This window comes from Haliotis rufescens, unplaced genomic scaffold, assembly GCF_023055435.1.
Source record: "Haliotis rufescens isolate VD_foot unplaced genomic scaffold, xgHalRufe1.0.p SCAF_3, whole genome shotgun sequence".
Lineage (NCBI taxonomy): Eukaryota > Metazoa > Mollusca > Gastropoda > Lepetellida > Haliotidae > Haliotis > Haliotis rufescens.
In genome coordinates this window covers 30,526,371-30,547,159 of record NW_025964001.1, presented here as the reverse complement: position 1 = coordinate 30,547,159, position 20,789 = coordinate 30,526,371, and the positions used below count along the sequence as shown (strand labels likewise).

General features: G+C 43.7%; 1 protein-coding gene across 2 annotated transcripts; it reads left to right on the top strand.

Annotated features, from left to right (window-relative positions):
* Positions 1-236: 236 nt before the first annotated feature.
* Positions 237-20,789, top strand: LOC124145708 (potassium channel subfamily K member 1-like). Of its 2 annotated transcripts, none has more exons than XM_046515611.2 (4): positions 237-671; positions 16,472-16,615; positions 17,297-17,695; positions 17,951-20,789. In XM_046515611.2, exons 1-4 carry the CDS (start codon positions 488-490, stop codon positions 18,181-18,183), a joined length of 960 nt encoding a protein of 319 aa, XP_046371567.1. In that variant the 5' UTR covers positions 237-487; the 3' UTR covers positions 18,184-20,789. The 2 variants fall into 2 exon arrangements, with proteins under 2 accessions (XP_046371567.1, XP_046371559.2); XM_046515603.2 differs by lacking the exon at positions 237-671 and adding an exon at positions 6,414-6,614.

The window sequence follows — 20,789 nt, the reverse complement described above, 5'->3', positions numbered from 1 at the left end:
ATACTGCCAGTGTCACTAGACCAACACTATACTGCCAGTGTCACCAGACCAACACTATACTGCCAGTGTCACTAGAGCAACACTATACTGCCAGTGTCACCAGACCAACACTATACTGCCAGTGTCACTAGACCAACACTATACTGCCAGTGTCACCAGACCAACACTATACCGCCGGTGTCTTCGCCCAATCCCTACTGCCACCATCGACCTCCCCAGACGGTGATACCATCCCAAACACTAGTCCACATGCACAACTCAATAGTACGCTGACAGATATTGTATGACGCCATTAGTGGGATTTCCCAAAGCTTGACCTTGAAGGAATCCCTGATCACTGGACGTAGCTGCGTCAAGGCCTGTCTTTCGCGATCAATACAGCACCCAGTTTCCTTGCAGGAACACTACACTGATCCCGCTAGCGTCGTCTGCTCGTGTTGTGCACGTCGGTGCTGAGAGGGAACGGACCCGACATACAGTAAGCAACATGCTCACCGAACTGAGACGTAGTAACGTGCGACTGATTGCCTTGTGCGTATTCTATGTTCTGTTCCTTATCATCGGAGCAGCGATATTCGCAGCAATAGAAGGCCCTCGAGAATCAAGCCTGGTCAAGCATCTCCAGACTGTCAGAAACACATTCCGTGCGTCCTATCAACACTGCCTGTCAGGTAACACTCTCTCATTTCAGATTCCATGTTATTAAATCATTCTCACACAACACAGACACCTCCAAAAGAGGTTACGCTTGAAAACAGCGGCACATGATGCTACCATATGGTGGGCTGGTGGAAGGTCAATGAGAACGGCCAGCAGCAGTCCTCGACCAGGTCTAGCAGACTGGTGATTGGTGATTCAGTCTGACGGTGCCTGTCTCTGCATGACTTGTGTCAGCTTCTGTTTGCATTATCTTGTTTATTGGACATTTGTGGGCATCTGTAAGGCCGTGGCAACACTTACTATGGCGAAACACTGTTTCCTAGACTATCAAACTAGCTGGCTCTCCTTTTTATGTTGGAGAAATGTCAGCACTATATTCGTAGCGATTAGGCAGTCATTATTCGGTCATTTCATAATCAATGGTAAAATAACAGACGGAAAGTATATTCACCAGCTTCTGGCGCAGACGTCAAACTGTGGAAGGTGTCGGCTAAATGTCCCCGACTCATTGAAGTATATAGTTTATGGTTAGGTAATTACCGAATTACCGATATCAGCTGTAGCTGTGATGTCCCGGGATTAACAGTTTTCTGTAGCAGTCATCCATTCTCTGTGTCCCCGGGGTATTTACCAATTGTTGTACCAATTGGTAATGATTCAATAGAAACGAGTCTAAAGTTCACAATGGCGTTATCATAAAAAAGACGATTTATTCTCATGTCAAAGAGATTTGTGTTATTGCATGGGAACAATCGATTTAGTTAATGCCAAGGGTAACTGTGGCGCGAGGAAGGGACGGGCGTGGCCGATGGGGTTGTATTCCACCCCGGCCTGTGTTCCGTTTGTATTCTCCAGGGTATCCTTGCCACAGTCATGTTTGAACCGCGCAAATTGTTATTATTAATATTAGCCACATACTGACAATGAAAGTATTTTCAGGAAATGCGCGATACATTTGAATCCTACACTATGATGTTATATACGATACCATCTGATATCAGATACATATACAACACGAATCATATTGTTCATATGTATATGTTACACCTAATCTGTGCAACTGCACATTGCGTGCATTGGGCAGGCCGTTTGCCCAATGCGTGCAATGGGCAAACAATTATCTGCGTATTGCATGCAATGAGCAATAGCTGTGAATGAAAAGTAATTATCCAAATAGTTCACAATATGGGCAACCAGCTTGCTCATTTCACGCAATAGGCAGGTAATTGTTCTGTCCAAAGCAGCAATTGAAATTGGTATTGTTTTACATGTTTGGTTTTAAATAAAGTAAACTCTGTTATTAAGTGAATAAACTGTAATAAATAACATCCAAACAAATATGTGATCTTAAGACTCGGTGAATAGATCCTTATAAAATAACTTTGTCCTTTTGACTTTTGTGAATAAGAGTTTAAAACTCATACACGTCACTGTCAATTGAAAGCATTGGGCAAGCTGGGCAAAGGGCCTGCCCATGACACGCAATGGGCAGTTGCACACATTGGGTGTAACATATACATGTATGATACCAGGCAATGAAGGAACATGTACGCTCGCACATACCGGTATCCGCTATTTCAGATACATGTTAATGGTACCAGGATGTGTACTTCTGTTCATCTTCTTGTAGATGCGTTCATAAAATGTTAAATTTCGTTTGACTTACTTCTTTGCTGAACTACTTGGCCGTGAAAGGTCCAGCTGAGCATAATAACTAGTTAGTATTGTATGGTTTCGCTGAATATTTTGACTGAGAGACTGCAATTTGACTGAAGAATTTGGGGATGGCAACAGATCTAAGGTAAGCCATCAAGATACGTCTATGCTAAGACAGAGACAAGGGAAAAGGAACGACTAATCGACGTTTGTCTTGTGTATGTGAGTGACCTCGTAGGTGCATGGACCTGTCTGTCTTGTTTGTAAGGGTGGCCTCGTGGCTGCATTGAACTCTCTGTCTTGTCTGTAAGGGTGGCCTCATAGCTGCGTGGACCTGTCTGTCTTGTCTGTGAGAATGGCCTCATAGCTGCATGGACCTGTCTGTCTAGTCTGTGAGAGTGGCCTCGTGGCTGCATGGACCTGTCTGTCTAGTCTGTGAGAGTGGCCTCGTGGCTGCATGGACCTGTCTGTCTTCTCTGTGAGAGTGGCCTCGTGGCTGCATGGACCTGTCTGTCTAGTCTGTGAGAGTGGCCTCGTAGGTGCATGGACCTGTCTGTCTAGTCTGTGAGAGTGGCCTCGTGGCTGCATGGACCTGTCTGTCTAGTCTGTGAGAGTGGCCTCGTAGGTGCATGGACCTGTCTGTCTAGTCTGTGAGAGTGGCCTCGTGGCTGCATGGACCTGTCTGTCTAGTCTGTGAGAGTGGCCTCGTAGGTGCATGGACCTGTCTGTCTAGTCTGTGAGAGTGGCCTCGTGGCTGCATGGACCTGTCTGTCTAGTCTGTGAGAGTGGCCTCGTAGGTGCATGGACCTGTCTGTCTAGTCTGTGAGAGTGGCCTCGTGGCTGCATGGACCTGTCTGTCTAGTCTGTGAGAGTGGCCTCGTGGCTGCATGGACCTGTCTGTCTAGTCTGTGAGAGTGGCCTCGTGGCTGCATGGACCTGTCTGTCTAGTCTGTGAGAGCCCTTGTCATAATGTGAACTTGATCACCCAGCAGATCAGATATCTAGCCCCTATCACTATATGCACTAGATCTCCCAGCAAGTCTGGCATCTAGCCCTTGTCAATATGTGAACTTGATCACTCAGCAGGCCGGATATCTAGCCCCTGTCACTATATGCACTAGATCTCCCAGCAAGTCTGGCATCTAGCCCTTGTCAATATGTGAACTTGATCACCCAACAGGCCGGATATCTAGCCCCTGTCACTATATGCACTAGATCTCCCAGCAAGTCTGGCATCCAGCCCTTGTCAATATGTGAACTTGATCACCTAGCAGGCCGGATATCTAGCCCCTGTCACTATATGCACTAGATCTCCCAGCAAGTCTGGCATCTAGCCCTTGTCAATATGTGAACTTGATCACTCAGCAGGCCGGATATCTAGCCCCTGTCACTATATGCACTAGATCTCCCAGCAAGTCTGGCATCTAGCCCTTGTCATTATGTGAAGTTGATCACTCAGCAGGCCGGATATCTAGCCCCTGTCACTATATGCACTAGATCTCCCAGCAAGTCTGGCATCCAGCCCTTGTCAATATGTGAACTTGATCACCTAGCAGGCCGGATATCTAGCCCCTGTCACTATATGCACTAGATCTCCCAGCAAGTCTGGCATCTAGCCCTTGTCAATATGTGAACTTGATCACCCAGCAGGCCAGATATCTATCCCCTGTCACTATATGCACTAGATCTCCCAGCAACCGAGGCATCTATCTCTGGTCAATATGTGGAGTAAATCAGCCTTCTGCCCAGCTGAATATCCCCTGTCAATATGTGCACTATATATCCCAGCAAGTCTGGCATCTAGCATCTGTCTATATGTGCACTAAACATCCCTGCAACGGAGTCATCTAGCCCCTGTCAATACGACTGTGAAGCACTACTTAACTGCGTGGTGCAGTTTCACTCGAGTTTGTGGGACAGTACCATTGAGTAGCATGACACGAGTGTATGAGACAGTGTTATTGTGTAGCATGACACGAGTGTGTGAGACAGTGTTATTGTGTAGCATGACACGAGTGTATGGGACATTGTTATTGTATAGCATGACACGAGTGTGTGGGACATTGTTATTGTATAGTATGACACGAGTGTATGAGACAGTGTTATTGTGTAGCATACACAAATGTGTGAGACAGTGTTATTGTATAGCATGATACGAATGTGTGAGACAGTGTTTTTGTATAGCATGGCACGAGTGTGTGAGACAGTGTTATTGTATAGCATGACACGAGTGTGTGGGACATTGTTATTTCATAGCATGACACGAGTTTGTGGGATATTGTTATTGCATAGCATGCCACGAGTGTGTGGGACAGTCTTATTGCATAGCATGACACGAGTGTGTGAGACAGTGTTATTGTATAGCATGGCACGAGTGTGTGGTACAGTGTTATTGCATAGCATGCCACGAGTTTGTGGAACAGTCTTATTGCATAGCATGACACGGGTGTGTGAGACAGTGTTATTATATAGCATGACACGAGTGTGTGGGACAGTGTTATTGCATAGCATGACACGAGTGTGTGAGACAGTGTTATTGTATAGCATGACACGAGCGTGTGAGACAGTGTTATTGTATAGCATGACACGAGTGTGTGAGACAGTGTTACTGTATAGCATGTCACGAATGTGTGGGACAGTGTTATTGTATAGCATGACACGAGTGTGTGAGACGGTGTTATTGTGTATTATGATACGAGTGTGTGGTACAGTGTTATTGTGTAGCATGACACGAGTGTGTGAGACAGTGTTATTGTATAGCTTGACACGAGTGTGTGGTACAGTGTTATTGCATAGCATGCCACGAGTGTGTGGAACAGTCTTATTGCATAGCATGACACGAGTGTGTGGGGCAGTGTTATTGTATAGCATGGCACGATTGTTTGAGACAGTGTTTTTGTATGGCATGACACGAATGTGTGAGATAGAGTTATTGTGTAGTATGACACGAGTGTGTGAGACCGCGTTATTGTATAGCATGACACGAGTGTGTGGTACAGTGTTATTGTGTAGCATGACACGAGTGTGTGAGACCGCGTTGTTGTATAACATGACACAAGTGTGAGACAGTGTTATTGTGTATTATGACACGAGTGTGTGGTACGGTGTTATTGTGTAGCATGACACGAGTGTGTGAGGCATTGTTATTGTATAGCATGAAACGAGTGTGACAGACGGTGTTATTGTGTATTATGACACGAGTGTTTGGTACAGTGTTATTGTGTAGCATGACACGGGTGTGTGAGACAGTGTTATTGTATAGCATGGCACGAGTGTGTGAGACAGTGTTATTGTGTAGCATGACACGGGTGTGTGAGACAGTGTTATTGTATAGCATGACACGAGTGTGTGGGACAGTGTTATTGTGTAGCATGACACGAGTGTGTGGTACAGTGTTATTGCATAGCATGACACGAGTGTGTGGGACAGTGTTATTGTGTAGCATGACACGAGTGTGTGGGACAGTGTTATTCCATAGCATGACACATGTGTGTGGGACAGTGTTATTGTGTAGCATGCCACGAGTGTGTGGGACAGTGTTATTGCATAGCATGACACGAGTGTGTGGGACAGTGTTATTGCATAGCATGACACGAGTGTGTGGGACAGTGTTATTGTGTAGCATGACACGAGTGTGTGGGACAGTGTTATTGTGTAGCATGACACGGGTGTGCGGGACACTTTCATTTAGCTAGTAAACCTGAACGTGAGAAGGCATGATGAATCTCCAATGGAACAGTTGCTAAACGACGGTAAACGCGAAAATCAACTGATTTTGGAATTCCTTTTTCTCTCTGTTATTTACGTGGTGTGTGTCAGATAATAGATGCACTCGGCCGACTGAGTAATTACAACAGTATGCCTCAGCTAAAATTTTGCATTCATGTTCCATTAACATCGACAATGGCAGGTAAACTGCAATAGATCACACCCTCTCCTCAATATGTGTCACATGACAGTCTCTTGTTAATGGAGAAACAGGTGTTATAATAAATAACCTAGCATCGATTACAACCTGACGCCCCTTCTACTGAGTAGACTCTCCGAAATGATGTAGTTGTTGGTGATTATATCTGGTGACATTTCATATGGTATGCACTCCAACATGGATGACAGCTTGCAGCGCCGCTGTGCCATACCGACTATCAAGTTTATTTCACTCTGTCTGTTTCTCGTACTTTACATCTGCTTTGGGGCAGCAATCTTCCAAGTGCTAGAGCGTCCGCTGGAAGATGACATAGTCAAAAACCTGAAATTTGAGAGGAAAAAGTTTCTTAAGGAAAATTCCTGTTTATCTGGTAAGTATCAGCATGGGATTTAAACAACATATGTACATAACTGACAATTCTGGAGAGGCGGTTCACCATATGTCGCGCATAAAGGTGTTGTGAATATAAACTGTAATTAATCCTGTAGCTTCGTGGTCAATTGTCAGGTCGAAGCAACAGCAGATAACGCATTGGTTAGTTGCAACGAGGAGCTTTCGGGAGAAACTGCTTTGGGGTTTGTTTACGATTATCAGTATAAATGCGTGATTTTGTTTTTGTCACACAACTGTGATAATGTGCTCTCGTTTCCAACTGAGATAATGCCTTTGTTGAGCATTTAGTCAGGATAAGGATGTGAATTATCCGAATCATTTACCGCCTGTAGATAATCTTTACTGTTGCATCGACTTAAAACGTGACATGAATGTATCTGAAATGATGAAGTTATATTTGAATCCTTTGCTGTGAAATATAACCAGCGAAATAATGAATAACTGTTCCTCAATGGTAATATCAATCTCTTTCTCTAACGCGTTATACCGTTTTAATGACTGCTGATGAATAAATCAATTTTACTCATCACTAGATCCTTTATTTAAGTTCAATCTGAATCAACCATGCTTCACAAAGCGCAGTTAATCCATACATGAAGGTGATCCCATCCATGCAGACAACCACGGATCATATTTCGATGTACGAGTAGAAAACATGTTGATGCTTATATGATGACGCTACGGAACTTGTTTGACCTAGTGTAGTGTATTAGCGTTGTGCACAGCTAGGGAAGTACAGGAGACAGATGTGCAAGTCTAGTCGGTCGGAACCAACACAGATTCATAAACAATACCAGGAGACATATAATTAACACTTACAATCCACACGTATCAGCAGTGCGTTATTAACGCATCTTTACACTCCGTCATCAAAGGAGCGGGAGGATATAGGAGGACATTCACGTCAAGGCTAATGTACAACAAGGTTTATGCGATTGCGAATGAGGAAATGTATTTCACTGACTCGATGGTTTCTCTTGGATAGTACTTATCCAATAGGGGTGTGGGGAATACAATACATAGACATGAAATACAGATCATGTAGGATCATCTTTGAGCTTGAGTTTAAGTGCTTTCAACTATAGTATTCAAAGATGACGTCTCTTTAAAACTGTGGAAGTGAAGTGGTATATAGCAGGTGGGCACATGAACTATATGGCAGATACGTACACTGATACGTTCATATACCTTATAGCAGATGGGAATATTGCTTAAACATTCATGGACTATAAGGCAGATGGGAATATTGCTGCAACATTCATAGATTATAAGGCAGATGGGAATATTGCTGCAACATTCATAGACTATACAGCAGATGGGAATATTTCTGAAACATTTATAGATTATAAGGCAGATGGTAATATTGCTGAAACATTCATAGACTATATAACAGATGATTATATAGCAGATGGGTACATTGCCGCAGCACACATGGACTATATGGCAGATACGTACACTGATACGTTCATATACCTTATAGCAGATGGGAATATTTCTGAAACATTTATAGATTATCAGGCAGATGGGAATATTGCTGAAACATTCATAGACTATAAGGCAGATGAGAATATTGTTGCAACATTCATAGCCTATAAGGCAGATGGGAATATTGCTGAAATATTCATAGACTATAAGGCAGATGGGAATTTTGCTGAAACATTCATAGACGATAATGCAGATGGGAATATTGTTGCAACATTCATAGACTAAAAGGCAGATGGGAATATTGCTGAAACATTCATAGACTATAAGGCAGATGGGAATATTGTTGCAACATTCATAGACTATATAACAGATGATTATATAGCAGATGGGTACATTGCCGCAGCACACATGGACTATATGGCAGATACGTACACTGATACGTTCATATACCTTATAGCAGATGGGAATATTTCTGAAACATTTATAGATTATCAGGCAGATGGGAATATTGCTGAAACATTCATAGACTATAAGGCAGATGAGAATATTGTTGCAACATTCATAGCCTATAAGGCAGATGGGAATATTGCTGAAATATTCATAGACTATTAGGCAGATGGGAATTTTGCTGAAACATTCATAGACGATAATGCAGATGGGAATATTGTTGCAACATTCATAGACTAAAAGGCAGATGGGAATATTGCTGAAACATTCATAGACTATAAGGCAGATGGGAATATTGTTGCAACATTCATAGATTATAAGGCAGATGAGAATATTGTTGAAACATTCATAGACTATAAGGCAGATGGGAATATTGCTGAAACATTCATAGATTATAAGGCAGATGGGGATATTGCTGCAACATTCATAGACTATAAGGCAGATGGGAATATTGTTGCAACATTCATAGACTATATAGCAGATTGGAATATTTTTGCAACATTCATAGACTATAAGGCAGATGGGAATATTGCTGCAACATTCATAGCCTATAAGGCAGATGGGAATATTGTACTGTACTGTACTGTAGATGGTAACAAAACCGTAACAGTACTGTAACCCGACCGACATGTTAGGAATACCCAGCAGAACACTGAAACCTATATCAGATGGAGACAGACTTGAAACCTCACTGTATATATGGGTGTTTAGTTCCTGAATTAATAAAAATAGGTTTTTGCTTCGGAATTCAAGCTGTTTGATTGAATGAATGTAATTTCATATGCAATATAATGAACATTACGTACAGTCAGTGATGCAAAAAACATTCTAATATTTCATGACGGACACTCTTTCCTTATATTGAAAACTGCCATAGTGATAATTACCATGGCGACTGGTACCAGCATACTGCATAACGCATGTGTACGTTTACATCACATTACAAAATAATGACATTATACTTTCATGAGATGCTTGTAGACATTCATAATATTCCCAATTCATAATTTGTTTTGAATATCAATACGGTCGTGTTATCCAATATGACACATGTTCATCATGTGATGTATATCTGATAATATCTTTTTGGCAACGTATGTTCTCACTGAGAAGAACACCCATTTTGTCCTGTGTAAGACAGAATACAATCTGTTAAGAACACCCATTATGTCCGGTGTGAGACAGGATACACATCTGTTAAGAACACCCATTATGTCCGGTGTGAGACAGGATACACATCTGTTAAGAACACCCATTATGTCCGGTGTGAGACAGAATACATATCTGTTAAGAACACCCATTATGTCCTGTGTGAGACAGAATACACATCTGTTAAGAACACCATTTTGCCCGGTGTGAGACAGGATACACATCTGTTAAGAACACCCATTATGTACGGTGTGAGACAGAATACATATCTGTTAAGAACACCCATTATGTCCGGTGTGGGACAGAATACATATCTGTTAAGAACACCCATTATGTCCGGTGTGGGACAGAATACAATCTGTCAAGAACACCCATTATGTCCTGTGTGAGATAGAATACACATCTGTTAAGAACACCATTTTGCCCGGTGTGAGACAGGATACACATCTGTTAAGAACACCCATTATGTCCGGTGTGAGACAGAATAAACATCTGTTAAGAACACCCATTATGTCCTGTGTGAGACAGAATACACATCTGTAAAGAACACCCTTTATGTCCCTTGTGAGACAGAATACATATCTGTTAAGAACACCCATTATGTCCGGTGTGAGACAGGATACACATCTGTTAAGAAAACCCATTATGTCCCGTGTGAGACAGGATACACATCTGTTAAGAACACCCATTATGTCCGGTGTGAGACAGAACACACATCTGTTAAGAACACCCATTATGTCCCGTGTGGGACAGAATACACATCTGTCAAGAACACCCATTATGTCCCGTGTGAGACAGAATACACATCTGTTAAGAACACCCATTATGTCCCGTGAGAGATAGGATACACATCTGTTAAGAACACCATTATGTCCGGTGTGAGACAGAATACACATCTGTCAAGAACACCCATTATGTCCCGTGTGAGATAGAATACAATCTGTGAAGAACACCCATTATGTCCTGTGTGAGATAGAATACATATCTGTTAAGAACACCCATTATGTCCCGTGTGAGACAGAATACACATCTGTTAAGAACACCCATTATGTCCCTTGTGAGACAGAATACAATCTGTCAAGAACACCCATTATGTCCGGTGTGAGATAGAAAACACATCTGTTAAGAACACCCATTATGTCCCTTGTGAGACAGAATACATATCTGTTAAGAACACCCATTATGTCCGGTGTGAGACAGGATACACATCTGTTAAGAAAACCCATTATGTCCCGTGTGAGACAGGATACACATCTGTTAAGAACACCCATTATGTCCGGTGTGAGACAGGATACACATCTGTTAAGAACACCCATTATGTCCGGTGTGAGACAGAACACACATCTGTTAAGAAAAACATAGAATTTCTTCTTTTTGTGGAAAAAACTTTGAAAAGGACTCCCCGGCCACCGAGACCATCCCGCCCCATGAAATGAAATGTCTGTCCCAAGGAATATGTCCACTGTATCAGTGAGGGTAAATTATATGTGCCTTGTTCAATTTGATATCTTTCCACCAATTGGCCAAAATAACAGGTCGAGAACATCATACGCAATGTTCTTGTCATACACTTTGGGTCTTTGTCGTGTTGTCTCTAACCCGTTGTTTTATAGGTACTATGGGGTGCAGATAATTGTCAACTGGTTATTGAGAGTGTAATACTCAAGCAGGACTAACTATGTGGGTGGTTGCAAGCAGGACTGACTATGTTGGTGGTTGCAAGCAGGACTGACTATGTCGGTGGCTGCAGGCAGGACTGACTATGTTGGTGGTTGCAAGCAGGACTGACTATGTTGGTGGTTGCAAGCAGGACTGACTATGTTGGTGGTTGCAAGCAGGACTGACTATGTCGGTGGCTGCAGGCAGGACTGACTATGTTGGTGGTTGCAAGCAGGACTGACTATGTTGGTGGGTGCAAGCAGGACTGACTATGTTGGTGGGTGCAAGCAGGACTGACTATGTGGGTGGTTGCAAGCAGGACTGACTATGATGGTGGTTGCAAGCAGGACTGACTATGTTGGTGGGTGCAAGCAGGACTGACTATGTGGGTGGTTGCAAGCAGGACTGACTATGTAGGTGGTTGCAAGCAGGACTGACTATGTTGCTGGGTGCAAGCAGGACTGACTATGTTGGTGGTTGCAAGCAGGACTGACTATGTTGGTGGTTGCAAGCAGGACTGACTATGTCGGTGGTTGCAAGCAGGACTGACTATGTTGGTGGGTGCAAGCAGGACTGACTATGTGGGTGGTTGCAAGCAGGACTGACTATGTTGGTGGGTGCAAGCAGGACTGACTATGTTGGTGGTTGCAAGCAGGACTGACTATGTTGGTGGGTGCAAGCAGGACTGACTATGTTGGTGGGTGCAAGCAGGACTGACTATGTTGGTAGGTGCAAGCAGGACTGACTATGTTGGTGGTTGCAAGCAGGACTGACTATGTTGGTGGGTGCAAGCAGGACTGACTATGTTGGTGGGTGCAAGCAGGACTGACTATGTTGGTGGTTGCAAGCAGGACTGACTATGTGGGTGGTTGCAAGCAAGACTGACTATGTAGGTGGTTGCAAGCAGGACTGACTATGTTGGTAGGTGCAAGCAGGACTGACTATGTGGGTGGTTGCAAGCAAGACTGACTATGTCGGTGGTTGCTAGAAGGACTGACTATGTGGGTGGGTGCAGGACTGACTATGTTGGTTGGTTGCAAGCAGGACTGACTATGTGGTTCGTTGCAAGCAGGACTGACTATGTGGTTGGTTGCAAGCATGACTGACTATGTCGGTGGTTGCAAGCAGGACTGACTATGTTGGTGGTTGCAAGCAGGACTGACTATGTGGGTGGTTGCAAGCAGGACTGACTATGTTGGTGTGTGCAGGCAGGACTGACTATGTTGGTGGGTGCAAGCAGGACTGACTATGTGGGTGGGTGCAAGCAGGACTGACTATGTGGGTGGTTGCAAGCAGGACTGACTATGTTGGTGGTTGCAAGCAGGACTGACTATGTGGGTGGTTGCAAGCAGGACTGACTATGTGGATGGGTGCAAGCAGGACTGACTATGTTGGTGGGTGCAAGCAGGACTGACTATGTGGGTGGGTGCAAGCAGGACTGACTATGTTGGTGGGTGCAAGCAGGACTGACTATGTGGGTGGGTGCAAGCAGGACTGACTATGTGGGTGGGTGCAAGCAGGACTGACTATGTGGGCGGGTGCAAGCAGGACTGACTATGTGGATGGGTGCAAGCAGGACTGGTTGCAAGGCAAATATGAACCTCGTGGGACCATGTCCAAACTGAAACAGCTTCTGTCGTTAAGACAAACAAATCAACCGAGACTTTAAATAAAGAATAAATTTCTTAGCGCTTTCCTTTACTTATAAGCAGCAAACTCTCAGGTCTTGTACACAACAGACGTAATTCAAAATTAACGTACCGTTTGTATTGGTTCCAACAAAATCAGTAACGGTACTCTCGGGTCACAGGATTTTCTGTGACATAGATCACTTGATTTCCTGGTTTGTTTACAGGCTGACGACGCATGGCAGGATTACTGTTGTGCTGCGTCAGGCAATAAATACCTACGTTTTTTATGCAAATTGTATTAATGGCGGGTGCTACCGGGAGGGAAGGACATGTTAACCCTTTTCGCGAAAAACCAGTATGTTCGTTAGTTCGTCGAACTAATCTAATATATCTAGAATATGAGTATATCTTTATATATTAACCAACATGTATCGTTTTTCGTCGGTAAGTGTATATGACTCCGTGGCTATTATAAGCTTTCTCCTAGAGACGAAAGAAGGAAGGCTAACCCTCAGCTTAGGACATGCTTACCCTTTTCGCGAACACCTGGTTTCATCACTGATTTTCAGTGGTTCATTCGTATAATTTCCACATTTTTTTCCCTTTACACCAAGTGGAATCTGTTTCTGCAGAAAATCTAAGGCTGGTTATTCTCTTGCATTGACAATTTATATTTTGATTACTCACGGTTAGTGACTGTAGCATTACAGTGAGAGGAGACCCTGAATTAACTCGCACAGATGAAATCAATTGATTTGTTGTAGCCGTTCGCTGACATCTGTGTTGTAACGGCCTGGCTTTGTAATCGGTAGTGTATAGAACAACATATGCTTATTGAAAATTCAGCTGTATTTGTGCAACTGTTTCCTTACATAGGTCGATGCGCCCACATTAGATGCATGTCACCATGTTATCCTTACGAAAGGTGCATGCGGTAGAGAAGGAAACAGTCCAATAGCCATAATAGTGTCGGTTTTTGTATCCCGTGTGACTTCTGCCACCGATTTTGTTCAGGTTGGAGACTATGGAAGACATTTTGAATGCAACTCGTCACCATACTTATACGCCCCTTGAAGATCCGGGTTAGAATAGGTCTTCAGCAACCCATACTTGTCGTAAGAGGCGACTAACGGGATTGGGTGGTCAGGCTCGCTGACTTGGTTGATACATGTCATCGTATTATAATAACGTGCATCGATGCTTATGATATCAATCACTGGATTGTCTGGTCGAGATTCAATTATTTACAGACCGCCGTCATATAGCTGGAATACTGCTGAGCGCGGCGTCAACAAACAAACAAATCATATGTATACGCAATTATAACAAAATGTGTTAATTGACAATTTACTCTGTTAGACAACTAGTATTAGCTGACGTTCATGTAACCAAAGGGCAACTGATTTCTGGCTTGAAAGGTCACAACTGAGTTGAATGACCGTGAGTCAACTGACGGTGTTTTTTTCGCGATTTGTTGAAAATTGTTTTAGAAAAAACATGATAAATAGGAAGTGAGCTCGACATATTTTTCTGTAGTTTATGTAGTTTAATGTCCTTTTCGGTATCCATAACGGTATCACCTTCTTCCCTCGAACGGAACCAACCTCACCCCCAGCAACAAATACATCACACCAAACACCACCTATCCCCCACCCAGCGTCACCTACTACACACCAAGCACCGGCCCCCCACACGCCCAACACCACCTACTTCCCACCCAACCCACCTATCCCTAACCCAGCATCACCTACCACCCCCACACCCAACACCACTTACCCGACACCCAATACCAACTACCTCTCACCAAGCATAACCTACTACACACCCAACACCACCTACCTTCCCATACACACCACTTACGTCAAACCCAAGCACCACCTACCTTCCCATACACAACACTTACCTCACCCCTAGCACCACCTACCTTCCCATACACACCACTTACCTCAACCCCAGCACCACCTACCTTCCCATACACACCACTTACCTCACCCCAAGCACCACCTACCTTCCCATACACACCACTTACCTCACCCCCAGCACCACCTACCTTCCCATACACACCACTTACCTCACCCCCAGCACCACCTACCTTCCCATACACACCACTTACCTCAACCCCAGCACCACCTACCTTCCCATACTCACCACTTACCTCACCCCCAGCACCACCTACCTTCCCATACACACCACTTACCTCACCCCCAGCACCACCTACCTCATCAAAAACACCACTTACCTCACCCCCAGCACCACCTACCTTCCAATACACAACACTTACCTCACCCCCAGCACCACCTACCTCATCAAAAACACCACTTACCTCAGCCCCACCACCACCTACCTTCCAATACACACCACTTACCTCAACCCCAGCACCACCTACCTTCCCATACACACCACTTACCTCACCCCCAGCACCACCTACCTTCCCATACACACCACTTACCTCACCCCCAGCACCACCTACCTTCCCATACACACCACTTACCTCACCCCCAGCACCACCTACCTTCCCATACACAACACTTACCTCAACCCCAGCACCACCTACCTTCCCATACACACCACTTACCTCAACCCCAGCACCACCCACCTTCCCATACACACCACTTACCTCACACCCAGCACCACCTACCTTCCCATACACACCACTTACCTCACCCTAAACATCATTCACCTAACCCTAAGCAAGCCTACCACACCTCCAACACCACTTGTCTCACCATAGCACCCTGATATGACCTTTGAGCACGTCGCCATATATCTAGCAACCATACTGAACGCGACGTTGTACCTCATCTTTAGCATCAGGGATATTAGATGCTTCTGACAATGACTTTCCAGCAAGTAGTTCTCATCTGTCTCTCTGGCCCGTGAAGATCCGGGGTAGAATAGGTCTTCAGCAACCCATGCTTTCCATAAAAGGCGACTATGCTTGTCGTAACGGGATCGGGTGGTCAGGCTCGCTGACTTGGTTCATGCATGTCATCGATATTGAACTTAGTTGTACACGTGATTGAAATGTATGGTTTGACTGCATACATTGAGCTTTGAACAAAGGTCATACAAAATAAGATAACACAACATTAAATAGGTTCCCTACAAACAACAGACATGATCGAGTCTACATCCTGCTGAACTTATCGTAATAAAGGCGATGAATATTCGCAACACAGTGATGCAGACGCCAAAAAGATCGTCTAACTTAGAATCGAGTATGAATGCCAGGTACATATTGCCATTTCCCATGTAGTTGAATATATATATACCTAGCACTCGTTTTACGTCCTAAACGAAAACACTTGACATACTCTGAACTGTTTCACCACATACGTCGCTTTATCCCTTTGAACAACAATATCTCCCGCTTCAGCGAGTAACTTGATAACTTAAAATGTAAAAAAAATGTCAAAAGGTGGTTGTGGTGGTGGCACCATCCCCCGCACAAACATCACCCGCCTTTGTTGACGGCGACAGTGACGTCAAGGTTCTTCAGCACTTGTCTGTATTGTTGTTTCAGAGCAAGCTCTAGAGGCCTTCATTGTTGAGGTCGTTGAGGCTGCTAACAGGGGAGTCTCGGCAGCTCGCAATGTGTCCATGTCTGAACCCAACTGGAGTTTCGGCCAATCAATGTTCTTTGCTGGGACTGTGCTCACGACCATAGGTAAGACTTGACTCCTCTCAAGTGCTTTGGAGACAATGTGCTAAAAGGATTGTGCTTTACTCAGACAAGCGACGTGTTGCTAATTGTTATTACCTCAGAGTTGAGAAAAATATGATATACCGTATTCGACGTAATAAACGCCCAGGGCGCTCTCAAAATTAGAAATTGGGGCTCTCATTAGAAAATTATTTTGGTGAAAGATCGTACATTTCGTGGTTTATGCTGACATCCTGAAATGTTTATATACGACAGATGTATTTTTCCATAATTTAATTGCCCATAATATATATTTATGGGTGCATATAAAATGCGAGTGCGTATTATACAGTCTTGGGTACATTAATCAATCGGAAGGGGTGCAAATTGGGATTGTCACCTTGCCAAAATATTAAATACGGTAATTACCCTATAATTACTGGTTGAGTATCTCAACTGTGTTTAGATGTTGATCTCATAATTGCTGGTTGAGTATCTCAACTGTGTGCCGATGATGACCCTACAGTTACTGGCTGAGTATATCTGCTGTTTCCAGGAGATTACTGGTATTTCAACTGTCTTGCAGTTCATGCCAGCTGAACATATATATTGCCATTCTGTTGAATTTCTACAAGTGACATCTTGAAGGATTCTTACAATACAATTTTATTGCCAAATAAGTTACTGATGAGTATTCTATTGTAGGTTACGGTCGAGTGACTCCACTCTCTGACGCCGGCAAGGCGTTCTGTATCGTGTACGCTGTGATAGGCATTCCCCTGACACTCATTCTGTTCACGGCTGTGGTGGAGCGGCTCATGCTCCCCACCAAGATGTTCCTGTACTTCCTGTTCCGGCAGCTGGGGCACATCTACAAGGTCTTCCACATCCAGCTCCTCCACCTCTTCATCGTCTTCTCCTTCATCTTCACGTTTTTCTTCCTCATCCCCGCTGGTATTTACACTGCACTTGAACCCGACTGGAACTACCTGGACGCCTTCTACTACTGCTTCATCTCCCTCACTACCGTCGGTCTGGGCGACTACATCCCCGGCGACAACTGGCAACAACACTACAGGGCGCTGTACAAAGTTGCCACCACAGGTAGGTACACCTTATATACAGTAAACTACGTTTATAACGAGAACGCTTATAACGAACTGGCGGATATAACGTTCTGTTTTTTGTTCCCGGGCATTTGCTGTGTTTATCCTGTATGTATGCTAATAACGAACTACGGTTATGACGAACTAAAATTAGTGGCCCTTTGAGTTCGTTATAACCGTAGTTTGATGTTACTGAAGCCACTGGAAATTGACACACACTGTCAATGTTACACTGCACGTGTTGCTGTTTCAGGGTACCTCCTCCTTGGACTTATAATGATGATGCTGCTAGTTGCGGTTATTTACGACATCCCAGAACTCAATATAGGCTTTCATTTTTACCTGAAGAGCGACGGCATTGAATCTGAGCGTGTTAGTCTGAAATCATCAAATGAATCCAAAGGTCCTAAATATACCAAACATGTTGACGAACCAGAGCCCACACAGAGTTACCAGGGACAAACAGTTCCCGCTGAGGGGGAGTAGATCTACGCTGGAACCAGTAAACACCCTGGTTGGTACGTTACACACGGCTGTGCAGCTAGAGGCACCAATGGCAGCCTCTCATCTCACGGGCCTACAGCAGCACTTGATAATACACAAAGTAAGAGAGACGATTCTACATTGTGTGTGGAATATAAACATTAAACCTGACTACAATGTGGACAGAGGTTTCTCTTCTTTTGAAAATAGCGTGCTTTTTCAAACAAGTGAATTGATTATCTGGTGTTTTCAGCAATGGAATTCCCCGTTGTTATAAACATCATATGTGAGTGAATCTCAGTATTGAAAATGTAGTGAACGCCGGGCCCTGTGATCCTACACTGGTTGTTGTACACTTGAATATCTGTGATATGATTTAATATATGTTTCCATCGCCGTTGTGTACCCATTCCTTTAATGTAAAACATACTTGCCTCTGTTTGTATGAGTAGCATATGCAGATGTTTTAAATGATATCATAATAATTCAACTTCAACTCAGTACAGCTAGTTCTTCTAAACTCTTAACGTGACTCACTTGATGATTGTAAAGAATGTACTGATATTCAAAAACGGTAGCCAATAATCATCATATAGATGTGTCAGGTAAATGACGCGATCTGCAACCAGATGTCACACACTTAACACCTGTGACAAAGATATGCACAGGATTTATATAGAGAAGGCCGACCATTTGAGCGTCCGTCTATGAAGGCGGGGATGGGGTTTTGGGTTTGGTTTGGTTTGTTGTTTAACGCCGCACTCAGCAGTATTCAATATTTAAAACTACAAGATGTAACATGGATGACACAGACGTGTACATGTAACAAGATGACATAGACGTGTAGATGTAACACGATGACATTATCCGTGTAGATGTAACACGATGACACAGTCCGTGTACACATAACATGATGACACTGACCATGTACATGTAACACGACGACAGAGACCGTGTACACATAACACGACGACACAGACCATGTACACATAACCTGATGACACAGACCGTATACACATAACATGATGACACTGACCATGTACACATAACATGATGACACAGACCGTGTACACATAACCTGATGACACAGACCGTGTACACATAACATGATGACACAGACCGTGTACACATAACCTGACGACACAGACCGTGTACACATAACCTGATGACACAGACCGTGTACATGTAACATGATAAAACAGACCGTGTACACATAACATGATGACACAGACCGTGTACATGTAACACGACAACACAGACCGTGTACACATAACCTGATGACACAGACCGTGTACATGTAACACGACAACACAGACCGTGTACACATAACATGATGACACAGACCATGTACACATAACATGACAACACAGACCATGTACATGTAACCTGATGACACAGACCGTGTACAAGTAACATGATGACACAGACCGTGTACAAGTAACATGATGACACAGACCGTGTACACATAACATGATGACACAGACCATGTACATGTAACCTGATGACACAGACCGTGTACAAGTAACATGATGACACAGACCATGTACACATAACCTGATGACACAGTCCGTGTACACATAACCTGATGACACAGTCCGTGTACACATAACCTGATGACACAGTCCGTGTACACATAACCTGATGACACAGTCCGTGTACACATAACATGATGACACAGACCGTGTACACATAACCTGATGACACAGACCGTGTACATGTAACACGACGACACAGACCATGTACACATAACCTGATGACACAGACCGTGTACACATAACACGATGACACAGACCGTGTACACATAACACGATGACACAGATCGTGTACACATAACCTGATGACACAGACCGTGTACATGTAACATGAATCATATGCATCTTCTCTACTAGTTCTCCCTCGCATTACGAATCCAGTGTCCAAGGACCCCCTCTTGAACTACAAGCTTAATCGCACATTGTTTATAACTACACCTTGAGACAATGAGCGTCCGAAGCATGTTACTCTTATAATTTCTTTCATTAATCTCGACTCTCCAATACAGAGTATCTCTACGATGTTCACAAATGCGAGCTTGACATCTTGTTGGCAGACTGTTAATCAAATGACGAAAGAGCGACCATGTTTTATACTTACTCTGTGGGACTTCCAAGCCCAAGTGATTTTCAAATCTCTACTATACAACAGCTTTCAATTGATCGTTTTAATGTTTTGAACGTGGTGTTCGATGTATGTGGGTGGCACTTTAATCAAACGTAAGGGTGTTCATTTCGCAGATCAGGTGCCGTTGTTCAAAGTGATCTCAGCGTAACGGTGATCGCAACTCCCAGTCCTTAACATGGACTGACGACAGTCGTGGCACTAAGGTTGTTCTGTACAGGGGCACCAGGCGAACACAACATGAAAAACTCTTATCCGACGTTATTGTTTGTTTCCTGTGTGTTGAATGTCTGGAAGATGCACTGTTGATGTAATACCGTGTTCTGATACTGATGTCGGTGTCTCTATTGTCATTACATCGTCACATACCGGACGAAGAAACGTTGCTTGTTCGTGCACACTAAGTATATTACTTGTATGTTGTTGAACTTAATAAACTTGATGAATCGTTA